The sequence below is a fragment of the Macaca nemestrina genome, chromosome 14 (assembly GCF_043159975.1).
Source record: "Macaca nemestrina isolate mMacNem1 chromosome 14, mMacNem.hap1, whole genome shotgun sequence".
Classification (NCBI taxonomy): domain Eukaryota; kingdom Metazoa; phylum Chordata; class Mammalia; order Primates; family Cercopithecidae; genus Macaca; species Macaca nemestrina.
The window spans coordinates 14,997,294-15,017,019 of record NC_092138.1 but is presented as its reverse complement, the minus strand read 5'-3'; the positions used below and the strand labels follow the sequence as shown (position 1 = coordinate 15,017,019).

At 41.4% G+C, this 19,726-nt stretch overlaps 1 protein-coding gene and 1 long non-coding RNA gene across 16 annotated transcripts in view; one reads left to right on the top strand and one right to left on the bottom strand.

Moving 5' to 3' along the window:
- LOC105498744 (RAS and EF-hand domain containing) overlaps positions 1–11,433 on the bottom strand; it is an 80,978-nt gene extending 69,545 nt beyond the window's left edge. For 5 of the 8 annotated variants that reach the window (XM_071077628.1, XM_071077629.1, XM_011771036.3 and 2 more), the window contains exon 1: positions 10,856–11,433. In XM_071077628.1, coding sequence (XP_070933729.1) covers positions 10,856–11,295 — 440 coding nt within the window. In that variant the 5' untranslated portion in view covers positions 11,296–11,433. The remainder of the gene's footprint in view (positions 1–10,855) is intronic. The other 3 variants (XM_071077626.1, XM_071077627.1, XM_011771035.2) reach the window with 1 other exon arrangement.
- Positions 11,356–18,785, top strand: LOC139358094 (uncharacterized). 8 transcript variants are annotated; one of them, XR_011612386.1, is made up of 5 exons: positions 11,356–11,493; positions 13,182–13,317; positions 14,946–15,012; positions 16,365–16,439; positions 16,529–18,785. It is a non-coding gene; the product is annotated as an uncharacterized lncRNA (long non-coding RNA). The 8 variants fall into 8 exon arrangements; XR_011612385.1 differs by lacking the exon at positions 11,356–11,493 and adding an exon at positions 11,495–11,848 and having other exon boundaries at positions 16,529–17,617; XR_011612387.1 differs by lacking the exon at positions 13,182–13,317 and having other exon boundaries at positions 11,359–11,493; positions 16,529–18,784.
- Positions 18,786–19,726: the final 941 nt, after the last annotated feature.

Here is a 19,726-nt window from a genome sequence, read left to right as displayed (position 1 = left end):
TGTACATTATGCACACATACACACATCTTATTGGTTCTGTTTCTCTGGAGAACTCTAATACAAATGTCTAAAATCACTGCACTTTCATTGGGGTTAATCAATGTAGACCAATGTGCCAGCCTCACAGTGAATGTAAGTCAGGACTGATGAAAAGAGCTGAATAAGAACTTTAATTGTTACTGATAAAAACCTTAATGTCAAATATCATTCAACAGAGTAGGTCACTTCCCAAGGCTCCAAGTGCTCAGCTATCCCATCATATTTTCATTTTAGCCAGGACTATTAGGACTCTAACAACCTAATAGATTTCTAAACTTTTGTGGACTGATGGACTTTTATTATCCTGAAGAGAGCTCATTTGGTATAATCTCTTAGGAGAGAGGTGATGCATTATCCTTTTAGACCAACACAAAACCTTGAATCTGTGTACACAGAATCAATCTGACATTCATTTCTGTCTTTGTGCCTTGCTGGAGCTTCCCATGAGTTCTGTACTCAAGATGTTTTTTTAGGATTTCTCTGCCATAATGCAGGTACCTGCAGCATCAGTTAGTTCACTCCCTAGGTTAGTAAGTGAAGGATGCTAAAGTGGAAATGACTTTTCCCAGTGTGTTAATGCTTTATGCCCCCAAGCAACAGCCACTGAAATGCAAGTCCATTAACAGCTGCACGCCGCAGGCTACAAAGGAATGCAGTGTGGACCTGATGCCATTTCGCACCGTGATCGTCCTCTTAGCACAGACTGTCCACTTGCGTTGTCTGGGTTCTCTTGGATCCTTGTGCATTTTGTCCTTGCCCCACTAACTAAAAGCAGCTGCAACCCCACATCTCCATCAAGCTACCTTCACCTTCGGAAAAAAAAAAAAAAAAAACCCTGCAAAATCCTATATTTTCATGTTTAAACAGTTTTTCAGATTATTTTTTAACTCTTATTTTAGGCTCAGGGGTACATGTGCAGGTTTGTTGTACAGGTAAACTTGTATCATGAGGCTCTGTTGTACAGATTATTTCATGACCCAGGTACTAAGCCTAGTACCCAATAGCTACCATTTTTAAGATACCTACAGGTATTATGGAATACTGTATTTCTATGTCTATTAAGAATCTAGCATGACTTTTTTTTTTTTTTACTGTGCTAGTATTTTATGATTGTTACTGCTTATTTGAGTATTCTCATTACAGAAGTATAGCTATCGAGTGGTCTGCACCATTTCTACTTTTTTTTCCAAATGCCCTGTGTATGTTTGCAGAACACTAGGCTTTTCTGGAATGTATACACTGTGTTCAAGCAGAAATGCCTGTAGGGTAATTCATTCATTAGCATCCCCAAGCAAACCATATCTGCCAGTTGGAAGTACATGCTATACCAAGAGATCCCCAAGGAGGAAAAGAAAAAGTATTCTGCACTACAAACACTAACACTAGTTTACAGCATTCCCATCAGAAAACATGACACAGGAGTACCCTAAAATGGACTTTCTAAACAAATGTGTGTTGGCTCTTCATGAATTCTTCCACCTCAGCCCAGAGGAGACTGTAACTCTGTTTGACAGAAGCAAGAATTATGAAGTGACTGTGTTATCCCAGGGGACGAAATGGTAAAGTCCACAATGCTAGGCAGATGGGTAACAAATCAGGAAATGCTACCTAAACCTCCCATAAGCCCTTCGCCCTCGCACCAGGTAGCTACAGGCAGCTAACAATAGGTGATACTTTCACCACTGCACTCGGATTTCAGAATAAATAACTCCTTATGTACTTCTCTTCTTTCTATCTAGATACTTAAAAGATATACTTGATCAAAGATACTATTATAACAGAATGGCCATCTGAGCATGCACCGTACTTTTATAGTTGTAATGATCACAGAGGGTATCAAGGCTGAACATTCCCCGAAGACACCCCAAAACTAAATTTTAAAAATTGAAATTAAAGATAGCGGCTGCTCTTGGTGTGCACTTGGTGGGGAGGAGCTCTCAGAACATGCCATTACCTTGAGTGTTTCCGCCTGGCCACTTAAAAATGGAAGACAAGGACAGATACATGTGAGAACATTTAAGGAATAAAGCTTGACTGAACCTGTATGAGACTACTCCAAGACAAAATAAAAAAAGACAGAAAATGAAAAAAAGAAAGAAAGAGGAAAAGAAACCCAGACACACAGCTGTTATGGCTGTTCAAATTTCTTAGCCCTAAAATACAACGGTGCCTAACGGACGAAGAATTCCAACAATGAAAGAAAATAATACTACAATACCAGAAAATATGACCCCTTATAATTCCCTTAATTTTCATCACAAATCATTTCATTCCAATTGATTTTTTACATGTCTTAAAAACTGTGACAGCCAAGTACTTCCAGCTTCAGACGAAGAGAAAGAAAAATATTAGAGTAATAGGTATCTTAGACATCCCAATGCATTCATAGTTCAGCCCTCCTCCCCTGGGACATACGCATTAGGGCAGCATAACCTGGAAGTAGAAAATATTGTACAACAACATCTGTTGAGCCTGAGCGAGATAACTCTGCAAAGTACAATAACATCTAAGAGCAAACAAGAAAGTAAAGATAAACTGTCATTGGGTCAAAAGGGTATCCCACAAACTTAGAGGGGAAATAAGTAACACCATTAAAGTTCTAAGTTAGGATGTCATGGAACGACACGCTCAAATCAACAGGGATCTTCAAAATGAGATCGAACCTAACATTTGAATTAACCAGGGCACATTCACAGGTTGCACACTGGAAATGCTGTCTCTTTAGCTATGCAAAACTGGAAATTGGCACTTAAAATCCAGCATCACTGTCAACATTGGACCCACATCCTGCACGGCAGCTGCTGTCTGGAGCTGAAAAGTAGCCAAGCTGAGAAGTGGCTTTCCTCCCAGCATACAAAGCAGAGGCTCTTACTGGCCATAGAGTCCACATCACTGGGTCAATGTTACCTGCCTGGCTCTGGAGGCCTCCATGTTTGTGAACCCTCCTCCATTAATCACAGCCCACGGTGTATGTAGTAAGAGCGGAAGGAGCTTGGAGGTCATTTGACAGGGACCTGCAGTCCTACTCATGCTGGACTACAAAAGAAAGAAGTTTTGGCACACTTCAGCCTTGCAAGGGAAGGCGTGAAGGCTTCACTTCTCTGTGGTAGAGGGGAGGAAACTCCCTGAGTGTAGCTGGTCTGTTTGATTTCTGACCACCACTGAGAGCTGGACCCAGGCCATCTACCTCGTGATTCTCGCCACTTTATATCCTCACTGATGTCACCACCTTCTGAATAGAGAGAAACCAGCTAAGCAACTTGGACTTTTGGCAGGAGACTATTTCTAAGTACTCAGTGCCTCGTGCAGTCCTGGGCATACAGTGGACAAAAAAAAAAAAAAAAAAATGTGTTTAGTGAAGGAATGAACGAGTAAATAAATGAATGAATGAATGAAAAATAGGAAAAAGGGCGAGAAGAGTTTCCTCTGTGGGAAAATAACACAGATCTTCCTTGCTTAGGATTGGGAGATTTAAGATGTACTTTTTCCATAGTGTTATGCCCTCAATTTAAATGACAGAGGAGATAAATGCATACTGAGAAATGAAACACGCGTGTTTACAGTCCTATATAGTTCTTGAGGATTTCAAGTCCCATTAGAATAATATTTCTCATACTTAGATTAACAGGTAGACTACTGTGAGGCTATGCACAGTGGCTCACGCCTGTCATCCCAGCACTTCGGGAGGCTGAGGAGGGCGGATCACCTGAGTCCAGGAGTTCAAGACCAGCATGGCCAACATAGTACTATCTGTACTAAAAATACAAAAATTAGCCGGGTATGGTAGTGCACACCTGTGATCCCAGCTACTCAAGAGGCTGAGGCAGGAGAATCAATTGAACCCGGAAGGCAAAGGTTGCAGTGAGCTGAGATTGAGCCACTGCACTCCAGCCCGGGTGACAGAGCAAGACTCCGTTTCAAAAAAAAAAAAAAACAAGACTCCTGTGAACTCCACAGTTAACTTAAATATTGCTTCTAACACATTACACTTAACTATGAACAAACACAAATCGGATATAAACTCCTTATACCAATAGCATCAGTACATTTCTAACACTGACACACATTTACAAAATCAGTGAAATCAGAATTAGTAATAGTCAGCTAATCTGACAGGGCATGCAGTTTTCCAAGCTAAATCTACACAGTCAATGTCAGTGTGGGACTGGCTCATACATGGCTATCTGGAGCACATTTCTATGATCAAAACCCCATTCTCCCATCACTTTTATATTGAGACTACAGAAAATCCAGGACTCTGTTGTCAGTCACCTTCGGATTATGTGGAAACATGGCTCACACGCACAGCCCACCTTTCGGCCTTCCTTCTTAGCTCATGACAATGCGCACAGTGTTACGGGATGCCTCACGAACACAAAGGCAGTTTTGACATTCCATACCCAAATCTGTAATGCAAGAGTCATCCGAATCTGTAATGCAGGTGATCTGGAATGAGCTCACATCAATTTATTTTACATTATCGCCAAAATGAAAATAAGAATATTTGGTCTCCTAAAACTCCCGAAGATATATGTAATGACCACGAAGGGTCTATGGCTCCCAATTTGAGAAACATTCGATGTGAAACATCCATAGTCCAGAATGAGTGGTGTTTCGGTGCGCCAGGAGGAATTTTCCCATTCATTATTCCACACCCCAGGTCCTTCAGGTGTCAGAAACTCCTGAGTATTTAAGAAGGCAAGAAACAAGGTCAGGGTCAGGTATGCATAGTGCCTAGTGAGATGTCAAGGGCAATGTCAATATTGGGTGAACTAGAGAAAGGATCAAAGAAACATTTGCACTACTGGAACTGTATATCCTGTTTTTATAAGACATATAGACTAAGGCCTTAAAGGTTAAAATTCACTCTTCTTTTCTTATAATTACTCTGAGAAAAGCAATTATCATTTGGAAGACCCTGAATATTTACAAGTTGAAGCAATGAACTTGTTTGTTAGACAAAGTAATTCTAAAGAAATGCTATGTGTCATAGATAAATTCCACCATTAGAACTTCCCTCCGGGAGACAGACAGTGTTTACTTTCCATTTTACAATCTCACATGAGACTAATACAGTCAGGTGAGGCATCCTTGACCACTCAGAATAAATATTCTCTTCCCATTTCCCTCTTCTGACTGTATACTGCACTCAAGTGCTACCTAAATTGTAATAAGTTATATACATGAAGCAAGAATGTATACTGTATATACCCTCTGAGGAGAGAAAAAGGATTCGAAACACATTTGGAATCACCATGGCACACTAACCATTCCCCACATGATGCAGCCACTTTCATTTTACAAATGAAAAAAGATTGGATAACACGGGCAGAAAACAAGAAACAGATAAAGATTGTTACACGCTTAAAGAGATAGGGGTAGTGTAACTGAATTTAACAGTAATTTTAGAGAAGAGTAAATCCCAAGTTCAGGTTCGAGGAAAAGCTAGAGAAGAGTCTGTAGATCTGGCAGTAAACTTTCCCTGATAACACTAAGTTTTAAGACTTTTTCTTTTTAAGCCTTTGATTTTTGCACAAACCAGAATGACAGAATAAATCATCTTTCTTCAAATTCTGAGAGCAAAGCTCTGAGCAATCAGTGAATTCTGAGGGTTACAGCAGGCCACTGCCCAGGTGGCTAACAGAGAGCCTTCTAAGGACTAGAAGGCCAGAATACTTTTCCCAAATCTGAAAGCCAAAAAGAAATTACTACCTTGAGATTAAATTCAAATATCAGAACCAGAAGTGGCCACCACCCAGCAAGTAGAGCCCATAAAACCTAAGGCTTGCACAGATTCACACAAGGCCCAGGAGGAAGGATCAAAGGTTCATTCCCCCTAAATTCTGGAGCAAGGCAAGGATGCCCGCTCTTACCACTCCTACTCAATACAGTACTGGAAGTCCCAGCCAGAGCAATCAGGCAAGAGAAAGAAAGAAACCCATCCAAACTGGAAAAGAGGAAGTCAAATTATCTCTGTTGGCTGACAATATAATCTTATATCTAGAAAACCCTAAAGACTCCTATAAAAGACTCCTAAGCTTTGATAAACGAATTCAGTTAATTCTCAGGATACAAAAATCAATGTACACAAATCGGTAGCATTTCTATACACCAATAATGAGCTGTAGTTATTAAGAGACAGGTTTCTCCCAGTCAGCAGAGTAATGATACACATAACTGTGACAGAGGACACATTAAAGAGAAAAAGCAAAAAGCTACAGAATAGCAACAGTTAGAAAACAAGGAGATCCAGGTACAGACATAAACAGAGACACAGACGTTAGGATCCTGGTTCAGAATCCGGAAAAGGTAAAGAAACCTCCAGAAAACCTATGGTGAGCACAGTGACAGATCCCAAAGCTGGTACTCAAGGTAAATACCCTTGATATCTAGGACTTGGGTGCAGCCCACCACCATGTTGCAAGGCTAGAACACATCTTCTCTTCTTGGATGAGAATCGGATGTGACGTGGTTACACAAGAGAATTTGGGAGGGCAGTTGCTACAAGGCTAAGAAAAGTCCTGAAAGTAGGAAGAAAATGTGTGGGTGTTGTACTCATCCTTCATGGATGAGGACCATGAGCATGAAAATATATATATATATATCTTTACATACCACAAACACATCACAAAGCACCAAGATGCTCACATGTGGAAGATATTCAAGAGCTGAGATCAAAGAGAGAAGAGCTGATTTGCCTTTTCTCATCTCAAGGTGGCTCGGGGCCATAGGCTCACTGAGTGTAAAGAGGGGAAACCGAGGCAAGATGGAATCCATCAGTCTCTCTTCCTTTCCCCTCCATCCAATCTCTGCGTTTCACTCCCTCTCACCATTTCCCCCTCTGCCACTCTATCTCTGGCCCTCTCTCTTGCTCTCTGGCTCACTCCTGATGTAGTTATGTCTTTCTTTGCCTCTGTCTCTCCCCTCCCTTTTCTATCTTGTCAAGCACCGTATCATGTAAATTAAGGGAGCTGTGAAGCAACTACACTATTACAAAACAAGGCAATCATTCTGAAAAGGGCTAAACTAGCACCCAAGAAGAGGAAATGGAGAAGCAACCCTCACCAGTACTGAAACTTTGCCTCTGCTTACCGGCAACTACTTGTTTTTCAAAATTTCCCAATTAAATAGGATTGCTGTCCGATGGGGGAGCCTTTCCTCTTGAGTTTAATAAGGTAAGCCGTTTTGCCAATCTCTATACAATTCACATATGGAAAGTTTTGGCTCCTCTCAATTAAATGTGTTTTTAAATTACCAAATAAAAGAATCCCCTTCAACATGGTGCATGTAGAAACACCGCACACTATGCGAAACAGCTAACGGTGCTGATTTTGACGTCCCAACAAATCCTAGCCCAGCACCACCTGGCAGGTCACCCATCACTGATACCTGTCACACAGCAGGTACCTGACCTGAGGGTGTCCCTGCTTTGGACACTTTTGGGATACCTGTGCCCACTCACAGGCCCATGATGGTTCCAGTGCCAGCTGCACCCTCACGTTGCTGTTTGTGAGAATGTGGGGTTTTCCAAGTTAATTTATCAGCATGAATCAATTCACAGATAACACTCAAAATTGCTGCAAATGGAGTTGAGAAAACACTGAAAAGCTTCAGCTCTGACTAGAGGTCAGAGAAGAGACCCTCATCTCTCCTCTCAGCCATCCATCAAATGCTCTATACACACACACATACACACACACACACACACACACACACACACACAGCCTATTTCCTTCTCTTGGCAATCTCTAAACACCATGACCGGCTCACAACAGTAACTGGAAAAAAAAAAAAAGTGAGAAAATCTGCAAAAGCTCACAGCATGAACTACACTTTCTCTCAAAATGCAGATATCTGAAACAAGAATCAAAGATTACTGGTATCTTCTATTCATTCAGCAAACATTTGCTGACTATTTACTGAGTATCTCCTGAGTATGAAACTCCCGGTCACCAAGACAATGACCCAGGCATCAGAAACTGGCAAGGCTACATTATAAGTTTGCTCTCTGCCCTGCCCCTCCACCCTCAACACCCACACATTTTCTTCCTGCTTCCAGGACTTTTCTTAGCCTTGTAGCAACTGCCCTCCCAAATTCCCCCATGTAACCACGTCGCATTGTCCTGCTGCCTTCACCTGTTGGCCGACCTTATCAAACTGATCAGGAAGTGGTCAAGGTCCACCTTGCAGACCCTTCACACCTGCCAGGCTCAGCTTACCATGTCACACAGCTCCTTGGACACTCCTTCCTCAGCCTTCAAAAGAAAAAGTCCCTCAAATTTCTAAGAGAAAATGAACTCAAGAATGACACACATCCCAAAGGCCACTTTCATCCCTTCATGATGCCGTATTATCTTCCCTCTAACATCACAATTACTGATGACTGGGGAGTTTAACCCAAAATTGCTTAATATTTTGCTTGAAAGATCCTTTAAATGAAAATCAACAGTGTCATGCTTTACCTTTATAGGAACCAAACATTTTCCTATTTAATATCCGTTATTCTCAAACTGGATGTGAACACTCCCCAGGATAGCCCTGGGGCAGGCTGTCCCCAGGGATAAGATTGAGTGCCAGGTGGGAAACAAAGCCACAAGTTGGAATGGCACACTTCCTGGAAAGACAACTCTCCCTTCAGAAGAAACTACTTTATATTAAAACAAGTCCCAAAATAATGTGTACAAACATGAGCAACTTAATGACTTTTTACAGAAAATTCTTGCTTGCAGCCGTCTGTTGAGCTATGTCCACAATACAGAGAGTTTCCTACAAATTTCCTTTGGCTTTAAATGTTCTTCAATGAAGTTGTTGGAAAAATGTTTCATCTACACCATGAGCATCTTGAAGGCATGAACTACATACCATCCTTCTCTTTGTCCCCAGTGACCTAGGACAGTACCTAAGCCGGTATCTCACATACGGCAGGCTATTGGTAATGTTTGTGGAATAAATTTGGCTGAAATAATGCCGACAGCATTATCAATAACAAAAAAAAAATTTAAATCACATTTGGATGGATGGAAGAAAAGGTGAACAGCTGTATGAGGAAGTGAAGTAGAATTAATCCAATTTACCAAAACAGCGGATGGCTGCCATGGTAACAATCTGATGCAGCAACGCAGTTTAGATCTCTTCCACTTGAACATGAGAGGAAGACAAATATTGTACTTGTTAATCTCAAATCAGGAGGTGAGGTGAGGCTTAGGACACAAGTCTACCAGGTGACACCAGTGCCCATTAAACGTAGTAATCTCTGAAGAGTTTGGAAAGGCAACATGATAATAATAATTCCACCAACAATATTAAGTCCTGGTTTGTACACTGATCCAGGTCATTTCAATCATTTAAGGTTGTATGTGAAATATTTGTTGCTGAGACTAGACAGCTGTGAAAAACAGATCCACATGTATGCATACATCATATCCAATATGATATGCACTCACCTTGCCTCATTCCTAAAATTCTTACCTTTTTAAACTAGCTGCACCCAAACTAAGTTACAGATGAAAGATGACTCAAAGAAAGAGTATAGGTTGTGGCAGTGTTTTAATTTTGTACTTCCCTGGTTGGGGAGTAACTCATCTGTAAACAATAGAAAAGATAGTTACACACCCACTTTCTCTACACAACCCTTCTATGGCAGTGAGTCACTCTCCATGCCCAATATTCCCCTCACTTTCCAAGCTGGAGGGAGAAGTTGGGAGGAGGAGGAAGTGAGGACTTCCAATGAACAAGCACACTGACAACCTTCCAGGGATACTTCCTTTTCAATCTCCCATCTCAGATGTGCCAACTGCCAACCAAAATGATGCCTTTCAGAGCGTCTTAATAACGACAGCCAGAGCTCAATAAAATTTCAGCTAAACTCCAAACATAAAGCAGAAAAACACTTACAGGACTGAAATGTGTGTATCGCCGGGGAATGAAGTGAAAAATAGCAGCTGGAGACACCCACCACGCCAAGGGATGGACAAATGCAAACGAAGCTCAAAGAAGAAAAACTGAGCCTCTCTCCCTCCAGGCCCTGAAATCCCACCTGCAGGCATCCTCTTACCTCCTGATAATTAAGTCCGTGACTTGACACGTTATTTATTTCTGTCACAGCAATAAGAGCAGATAATATAATGTCATTTTTTCATTTTATTCCGTCACATAAAAAGTGAGTTTTTCAGTTCACAAAATGTGGGGTCGAATCTCTGCTGCTTAACTGGGCAAGTCCCTTAACGTCTGTCTAATTTCTAAGTCTAAGTTCAGAAATAAGCTAGCCTACCTTCTAGGGATGTTATGAAAATTAAACGTGTGAACTCTGTAAAATGCCTAGCAGGTACATCAATGAATATTTGTGTCCAGCAATATAAAAACTCAACATTTCCTTTTCTATACAGTCTTAGGAAAACAACAAATCAGAAAACTATTACAGAGGACGCCAAATTGGCAAACAGCCCGGGCCCCAGCCCTGGGGTGCGAGCCTAAGGCCTGGGGTAGAAGGTGACGTAACCAGGACGCGGTGAGATGTGGGGCGCGCGCCTAAACCCGCGCGGGGCGCCAGCGGCTGCAGATTTCAGGAGAGCTCCTGTAATTAACACGCTGCCCTTTGCAGGCTCAGGATTCAGCACGTAAAACTTTCTCCCCAAACGCTGACTCTCTCCCTTTTCTTAACTCTAGCGGATCTTGGAAAAGCAAAGCGAGTAGGTGAAGGAAGACAAGCAACTCACAGAGAAGTGTCAAGTGCATTGGGTCTGCACACCTGCAAGAAAGTGGGAAGAAGAAAGGAGGAAGCGCCAGGATCACCTCCCGCCCCAGCTCACACTCGCACCTGGGAATGAACTTGGCTTCCTCCCCGAGTCGCGCCTGGAAATCCTGCCAAGCCGGGTCGGGACTCGCCGGGCCCCACGAGGTGGCCAGCGCCGCCTCCGCGTCCTCGTCGCCCTCGTCGCCCTCGTCCTCCTCGCTGTCGGGGGTCTCGGGCCCCGCCTCAGCCACGGCCAGCGCAGGACCCAGCAGACCCCAGTCCTGGCGCCGCCCCCCGCGGAGGGCCCCGCGGAAGCCACGTGCGAACTCCTGGAATGTGATGGCGCCGTCATGGTCGGCGTCGAGCCGCTGGAATACGGCCTCGGCGTCGGCCGGCCGCACCCGCAGCTCCGCGCACAGTGACCCGAACTCCTCGCGCTCCAGGCGTCCCGAGCGGTTAGCGTCGCAGGCGGCGAAGACCGAGCGCAGTCGGGCCAGCTGCTCTCCGTCCCCGTCCGCCTCCATCCCGCCTGGCGGGGGCGGCCGAGAGGGCTCCGGAGCGCCGCGGGGCGCACGGCCCTCCCTGGAAGGACGGGGCCACCTGCTGCTGCCGGGAGACCCGGCGAGTTTGGCTTGTCCGGCTGGTTTGGCCACTTGCGGGAACGTCGGGCGGGGCGAGGGACGTCGGGGGTTGCCGGGCTGCTCCCTTCGACGACGGTTCGGGTCAGTCTCCAACAGGTCCCGGGGGCGGTGGGGTGTGCTCTGGCTCCGGGCACCGCGAAGAAGCGCCTCTCCCTACTGAGCGCCCGCGCGCCGCGGTGGCCCTCACCACTCTCCCGGCGGGTGCGGCTCCGCCCATCCAGGGAGGAGGAGCGCGCGCCTTCGCTTCTCTAGTTCCCACGCCCCGGAGCCCGCCGCTGCTTTCCGCGTAGGAAGGGGAGACCTGGTTGGCCTGAACGGTGGTGCGGGGGGAGCATTGCCCTTCCGCGTAATCGCTGCTCGGGTAGAGCCCAGCGCCCCGCTTCTCCACAGAGAGGGTGCCGGCGCGCGCGTGAGAAGCTAACCGGCCAGAGGTAAGGTAGGTAGGGGTAGGAATCCGAATGGGTTAAGTGCATTTTATTATCTTATTCCCGAAACTTGGTAAACTTCTTTACATACAAGTTTCTTACAAACCAGAGTACAAGATTTACCAGAAGACCCCATTCTCAGTTTTACTGGCTTTCGTTAACGCATTTCTGTGCGTCTAACGTTAAGGTCCCACTGCTTAAACACAGATCTTCCAGATCTCCAATTCCACATTTTTTCTCAATCCTTGTCTCCTAAACCTGAGAAAAAATTTAATAAACAAAATCGCTTGGCAGGCAGCATTGTTTAAACAAAGGTCGTTTTGGAGGTTTTTTTCTTTAAACAAACTTCATGGAAATTATATATCCAAAGGTATGTTACTCTTTGGTTTTAAACACTTTTTTCGACAATACTATTGTTTCTTTAATACTGATTGCTTAATGGATATGAGATCTTTAAAATCCACCCATTTTGATCCTTTTAAACACTTTTGTCCATCCATTTCCAGGAGACCCTCAGTCTGTCTTACGGCTTGTGTAACCGTGCCTTTAGGCGATTCTCACAGCCTGTGAAGATACATTTGGCTCATTTTTACTTTATTTACGTTATCCATTTCCTCCACATTTTAGACTTTCTGATTCTGTGTTTTTCTTTTATCTCATTCTGGATTCTCTTTATCGTTTTTTACTTTGATTTTTTAAAAATATGATCATTAAGTAAGGGATATTACTAACACGTTCCTACCAGGCTAGTGTTCTTAAACATAGAGCTAAGTGCTAAACATCTGAGACCTATTTCCTCTTGAATTGTACAATAAACATGTTCAACGCTAACAGCTTCTATTAAACTGTAACTACTACTGATAACCCCCACCTGCAAATTTAACTGGTAAATTATGAGAGGCATTCCATTAGAAGTCCTGGTCTTACCAACCTAATTGTTAAGTGAATATAGTTGTATACAGTTGGACAGCTGCTACATTGAAATGAATCTTATCATTAGTGCAATATAAGTTGTTATTGATTTTGAGCTTATGTGCTTTCCTGTTTATTCTAAAGATTGATTTTCCATATGAATTAAAAAGTGGCTAGTTTGGTAATGCCTTTAAAGCTTTACAAATATACTTATTAAACTAAATCTTTGAACTATTATTATATTTCTACTGTTAGCAATTAATGGATATCTATGTCTTTCAAAATAGATGCTTTCATGTTTTTAACTGCTTAGGCAGAAGTGCTTTTTTGAAGACTGCTTGCACAAGTTTATTCCTGAATTTTCACTCTGACCTTTGTGCTCATTATTTCTGAATTTTTATGTTCTGTGACTTGCTTTGCCCTTTCCCTAAGCCCCTTCATTGAAGAGTCATCAAGAAACATGAATTGGCCTGGCACGGTGGTTCATGCCTGTAATCCCAGCACTTTGGGAGGCTGAAGTCAGTGGATCACTTGAGGTTGGGAGTTCGAGACCAGCCTGACCAACATGGTGAAAGCCTGTCTCTACTAAAATTACAAAAAATTAGCTGGGCGTGGTGGCGGGCATCTTTAGTCCCAGCTGCTTGGGAGGTGAGGCAGGAGAATCACTCGAACCCAGGAGGCAGAGGTTGCAGTGAGCTGAGATCACACCACTGCACTCCAGCCTGGGCAATAGAGCAAGACTACGTCAAAAAACAAAACAACAACAAAAAAAACACGAATTATTCCAAATGTCTTGTGCATGCATTTTCTTATACTTATTTCTACCAATGTTAATATACTTCAGACCTACGATATCAGTTATTTATCACTGCATAACAGCAGTAGTGATTTAAAAGTGCTACCATTTTATTTGTTCATAATTCCATTATCATCAGTTTGGGCAGGGCTCAGCTAGGTGGTTTGTCTGCTAGCTGACCTGGGATCTCTTAGGTGGCTTTCTTGTTGACTCAATTGGGGCTGAATGGTTATAGAGCCTCACTCATTTTTCTGGAAGCTAGTGCTGGCTGTTGGCTGGGCCATGCGTCTTCAGGAAGCTAGCATGGGTTTTGTCACATGGTGGCAGTGTTCCAAGCCAGTAAGCCCCAATGTACAAGTGCTCTTCAAGCTTTAGCTTGTGTCATATTTGCTGATATTCCATTGACAAGACACATTGGCAAGTCACATGGCCAAGCCCTAAGTCAACGTGGGAGGGGACTACAAAAAAACAGGGATACAGAGAAATGTACTTCATTGGAGGCCCTTACTGTTACAATATACCACACCTAAGGTAAAGAGACAGCCTCTAATATATTCTGCCAGGCTCTTGTCCTGCCATCCTCCTGTTTATTCTGCACAACCACAGCTGGACAGTCCTTCTTAAACACCAATTATTTTGTCATTCTTCAGCTCTTTAATTCTCAATCAGGTAACAATTTTGTTTCCCAGGAGACATTTGGCAGTGTCTGATGACATTTTTGGCTGTCTTAATTTGATAAGGGGGAGATGCTCCTGGCATCTAGTAGATAGCTGCAGGGATGCTGCGGAATATCCTATAATGCACAGGCCAGAGCCTCCTCTCCTTCCCATTACAAAGAATTATCTGGCCAAAAACACCAATTGTGCTGAGGTTGAGGAAGCCTGTACCCTAACTCATAAACCCCCAGTGGTGCTCCAATAAAAAGAGAACTAAGGGTAAACTCTTCATCTGAGCATCCAGAGCCCTCTGTAATTTGCTGCCACCACATAGATCAAATATTTCACCCTTTAGTCTCTCTCAGGGCTTTTACTGTCCCCCAAATAAGCCACACTTCATCACATGATTAAGTTAGTAGCTCCTTATTATCAGGACAAAATGTGAATATCAAGCAGATCTTTTAGCTTTTCTCTCTTCTGTCCAACCAAACCATTTCCCGGCTTAAGTAAAAGAATTGGATCCTGCTTTTTCTACAAACGTTTACACAATTGCATTGTGACCTGCCACTCACAAACACATCACTTAGTGTGTATGTCAGTTCAGGTATCAAGCAGCAGGAATGTTTTTGAATAACCCAAGATATACTCAGGGGAAAGCCACTGTCATATAATCTGTCTCTAATTATTTTCAAGAAACAGCAAAGAGAAAAGAAAGAAATAGGAGGTGCTTCTTTTTTATTTTAGCATCCAGAAACAGCTAGCCAGGAACTGGAGATAACAGAGCAGCCTTTGAGAGCCAGTGAATTATTAGGTAAGGAGAGCTTGCCCATGATTGTCATCATGACTTTTTGAAAGATCAGCTTCCTCTCTGCCTGCTCAAAGATTTTAAAAATCAGAGATAATCTTGTTAGAGCATGTTTCTCAAAGCAGTGAAAAGACATCTTTGGAAAGAAAGAGTTTTGTGATCAGATACATTTGTAAAACACAAATAAATTTTAGAAAGAATCCTATATTCCTTTGAGATAAAGCTGTTCGATCGAATATTTCCTAAACGTATTTGACTATGGTAACTTTGAGTTTTGGGTTTTGGTTTGGTTTGGTTTCAATTTCCGTGAGCTTTCCACAGACTTAGTGCTCTCAAAACATACTTGAGGTGATCTCATCTTAGACAGTGACTAGGGTGGTGAGTCATGAGAAGTGATCCCTTGCTCCTACATCATAAATTGGCCCAACTTCCCATAACGGGAAGGAGCAACACCACTGTAACCTGCTTTTCATCTGGTAAATGGGGAAAGCTTTTAGTGGAAGCCTATTGTAATCCACCCCGTAAAATTTTCTTCGGGTATGAGAGTGCTTCTCAGAGTATGACTTAACACTGCAGTTACTTTGCCCCAGAAAGATCCGAAATGCCATTTAAAATGGAACTAGATATCTTAGTAATGGCATACCACTGAGGCACCAACTAGTAGGTTCAGGAACACTCTGAAACATACATACCCCTGTAAGAGCTGAGTCTTAGTTTCTCATGAATATATACTCAGAGCTTACTATTCCTAAGGAAGTTACAGGAAAAATGTAGGAGATTTTGCAAAAAGGAATGTGTCAGCATATATCATAATGATCTACTTACCCTTTATGTAAGGCATGAAAAAGAGAAAATAATAACACTTATATACTGCTATCCATAATTAGCAAATGTGAACATCCTATTCTATTTTCCTCAGATCTATTTTTTTTAAATAAAGCATTAGAGACCCAGTTGAACTTCCCCTTTGACTGCATATTGTTTCTATAATTGATTTATAGCATTGCTGTATAGGTATTGTGTTGACAGTTACCAGATTTTGCAAATTTTAAAAAATTTTTTAAACTTAAGTATCGTTTTAAATTTTAAAAAATTTTTTAAAATTAAGTATCTCTGTAAGGCTCCAAACAATATCAAATACCATTTCATGTCTCGAGCCAGAGCAGAGTTGGTGTTCATTATTAGAACTGAGCAAGAAGTGTTGTATTTCAAACTTCTGATTCCATTTTGTGATGACTAAGCAAAACTCATATCATTTTTCCACATTAGCAAACTGTGTCTCATCCATCTTGCTCCTCTCAGTTAAGACAAAAGTCTGTGTTTTTATTTATTATTTATGTATTTATTTTTTGTGACAGGGTCTCACTCTCTCGCAGGCTGGAGTGCAGTGGTGTGATCACGGCTCACTGCAGCCTCAACCTCCCTGGGCTCAGGTAATCCTCCCATCTCAGTCGCTGGAGTCACTGGGACTATAGGCACGCACCACTACTCCCAGCTAACTTTTTTTTTGTATTTTTTGTAGAGCTGGGGTTTCTCCCTGTTGCCCAGGCTGGTCTCAAACACCTTGGCTGGTGATCCACCTGCCTCGGCCTTCTGAAGTGCTAAGATTACAGGCGTGAGCCACCATACCTGGCTGCTGTTTCATATTATATATGAAACAAGTTGAGAAATCAAATCTAATAAAAATAAGTGGACCTCAGTTCACTTTTGGACAGCAGAAAAAGCAAACTGTGGTAAGCAGAATTCTACAATGGCACCCTGGTTCCCACCCCTTGGTGTACATACTCTGCACAGTCCCCTTTGAAGTGAGCAGGACCTGTGAATATGATGGGATAATCACTCCTGTGATGACATTATATGATTCCATTCCCCTCCTGGCTTTGAAGAAGTGAGCTGCCGTGTCATGAGAACACCAGGTGGCTAGGACCTGAAGATAGCCTCTAAGGAGCTGAGGATGTCACCCTGCTGACACCCAGCAAGGAAATGGGTACCTCAGTCCTGTCGCTGCAAGGAATTGAAACCTGCCAACAACCTGAATGAGCTTGGCAGAGGACTCTGAGCTTGCGATGAGAACACATCCCCAGCTTGAAATCAAATCGACATATTGATTTTGGCATTGTGAGATACTGAGCTGAGAACACAGTTCAGCTGTTCCTGGACTTTTGAACCACAGAACTGAGATGATAAATGGTGTTTTAAGTTGCTAAGTTTGTGGTCATTTGTTTACAGTAATTGTAAACTAATACACAAGTGTAAGTTTGTTTTCTTAAAGAAGAAATAAAACGGGGAAGAAGGTAAGTGTTAAAGGATCAAAACTCTGACAAAAGGCCGGTTGCAGAACATGACAGGTTGTTGTACTGAAAACTATTTGCCATGCAAGTTTATGTTAAAATACAGTAGCTTTTGAGGACTTTAATTTTTGGTCTTGTAAACGTGCCATTTAATATTGTCCAACTGTAACTGATAATACTTTTTGCAAACAGAAACTGTTAAAACCTTTAAAGCAAATACTACTTTAGAGAAGAAGTAATGTGTTATGAAACTCTGAGGATACCTAAGAAAGATCCTACTTAAGTTTCTTCAGCATAAATAAACTTGAGAGTTTCGACCACTGTTACTGAGAATGAAATTATTTATTAATCACTTTTAATGAGGTAAAATTTACATACAATAAAATGTACCCATTTTAAAGTATAGTTTAGTGAACTTGCACAGATGTAAATATCTGTTTAACTTCCACTTAACCAAGATGTAGAATATTTCCACAATGCCAAAATTGTCATTGACTCCCTTCCCATCAATCTTTCACCCAACTGCAGACCCCAGTTCACCACCAACCTACTCTTGCTCAATACAGATTTAATATGATGGTGTCTTTTCTAGAGTTTTATACTATGTCAGTAGTATTCTACACTATGCACTCTTCCATGCATGGCTTTCTTTGCTCAGCAGAAGGTGTTTAGATTAATTCAGTAGTTCATTTCTTTGTAGTAATGAGTAGGATCACATTATACATTATACTACAGAGTGTGCATCCATTACTTTGTTGATTGACATTTGGGTCATTTCCAGGTTTTGCTATTGTGAATAAAACTGCCTTGACTATTCCTGTACAAGTCTTTGTATTAAGGAACATACGTTTTATTTTCTCTTGAGGAATTTCTTAGCAGTAAGATTGCTGGGTCATATGGCAGATATATATTTAGCTTTATAAGCAACTAAGTGCTTTCCAAAGTGACTGTACAATTTAACATTCCCACCTGAAATGTAAGAGAATTCTAGTTGCTCCACATTCTTGTCAACCCTTGGTAGCATCAGTCTCTTTAAGAATTCTAATTCTTAAAGCATCAGTCTCTTTAAGCATTCTAATTCTTAAATTAGATATGTAATGTGGACTGTAGGTTTAATTTGCATTTCTCTGTTGACTAATGATGTTGCACAGCTTTTCATATGTTTTCAACCATTCTTGCATCTTCTTTTGTGAAATGTCTGTTCAAATCATTTGTCCACTTTTTACTGTATCATTTTATTCAGTTTTATAAGAGTTCTTTACATATTCTGGAAACAAGTCCTCTGTCACATATATAGGTACTTTGAAAATCTCCTGTGCTTTGCCTTTTCATTTTTTCAATGGTAACTTTTTAAGAGTAGTTTTCGTTTTGATGAAGTTCAACTTACCAGTTTTTCTTTTATGGTGTGTATTTTTGTGACCCATTTAAGAAGCATCTGTCTACCCAGAGTTGCAAAGATATCCCTTTTCTTACTAGAAATATTAAAGTTTTATTTACCATTGCTTTTATGATACATTTTAAGTTAATTTTTGTGTATTAAGTGAATAAAAAGTTAAAGTTCACTTTATATGGATATTCAGTTCTTCCAGCGTTATTTTAAAAAATAGAAAACACTATCCCCTCCCTGTTGAATCACCTTTGTTAGAAATCAAATGACTACATATGTGTGGGTTTATTTCTGGGCTCTACATTACATTCCTTTCTGTTGATTTCTCATCTGTTCTTTCACGAACACCATATGGTCTTGATTACATAGCCTGATAATAAGGTGAATATAAGTTGCAAAATCAAGTAGTATCAGTCTTCCAAATTTGTTATTCTTTTTCAAAGTTGTTTTAGATACTCCTGGTCCTAGGTATTACCATAGAAATTTTAAGATCAGTTTGTCAATTTACACAAAAATACATTCTGTAGATATCATGATTGTGTTGAATCTTATAGCTTAATTTTGGGAGAATTGATAACAGTATTGAATCTGCCCATCAGTGAGATTGTATCTCTCTGTTTAATTTTATTTTCTCTCAACAGTGTTGTGTAGGTTATGATTTATAGGTCTTTCACATATTTTGTTAAATTTATCCCTAAGTATATTCTGATTTTTATGCTATTGTAAAAGACATAACACTGTAATTTCAATCTCCAATTGCTAACAGTATATAAAAATTCAGTTGATTTTTATAATGATGAACTTATATTCTGAGACCTTGCTAAACTCACTTTTTAATTCTGGTGGCTGTTTTATAGACTTCTTAGAATTTTCTCCATACACAATTATGTCATCTATAGGGAAGAAAAGATGGTTTGCCTTCTTCATTTTCAATCTGTATGTCTTTTATTTCTTTTTCTTGCTTTGTTGCACTGGTTTTGGACTTCTAATACAAGGTAGAATTGCAATAGTAAGAACAGATAGTCTTGATTTATTCCTAGTC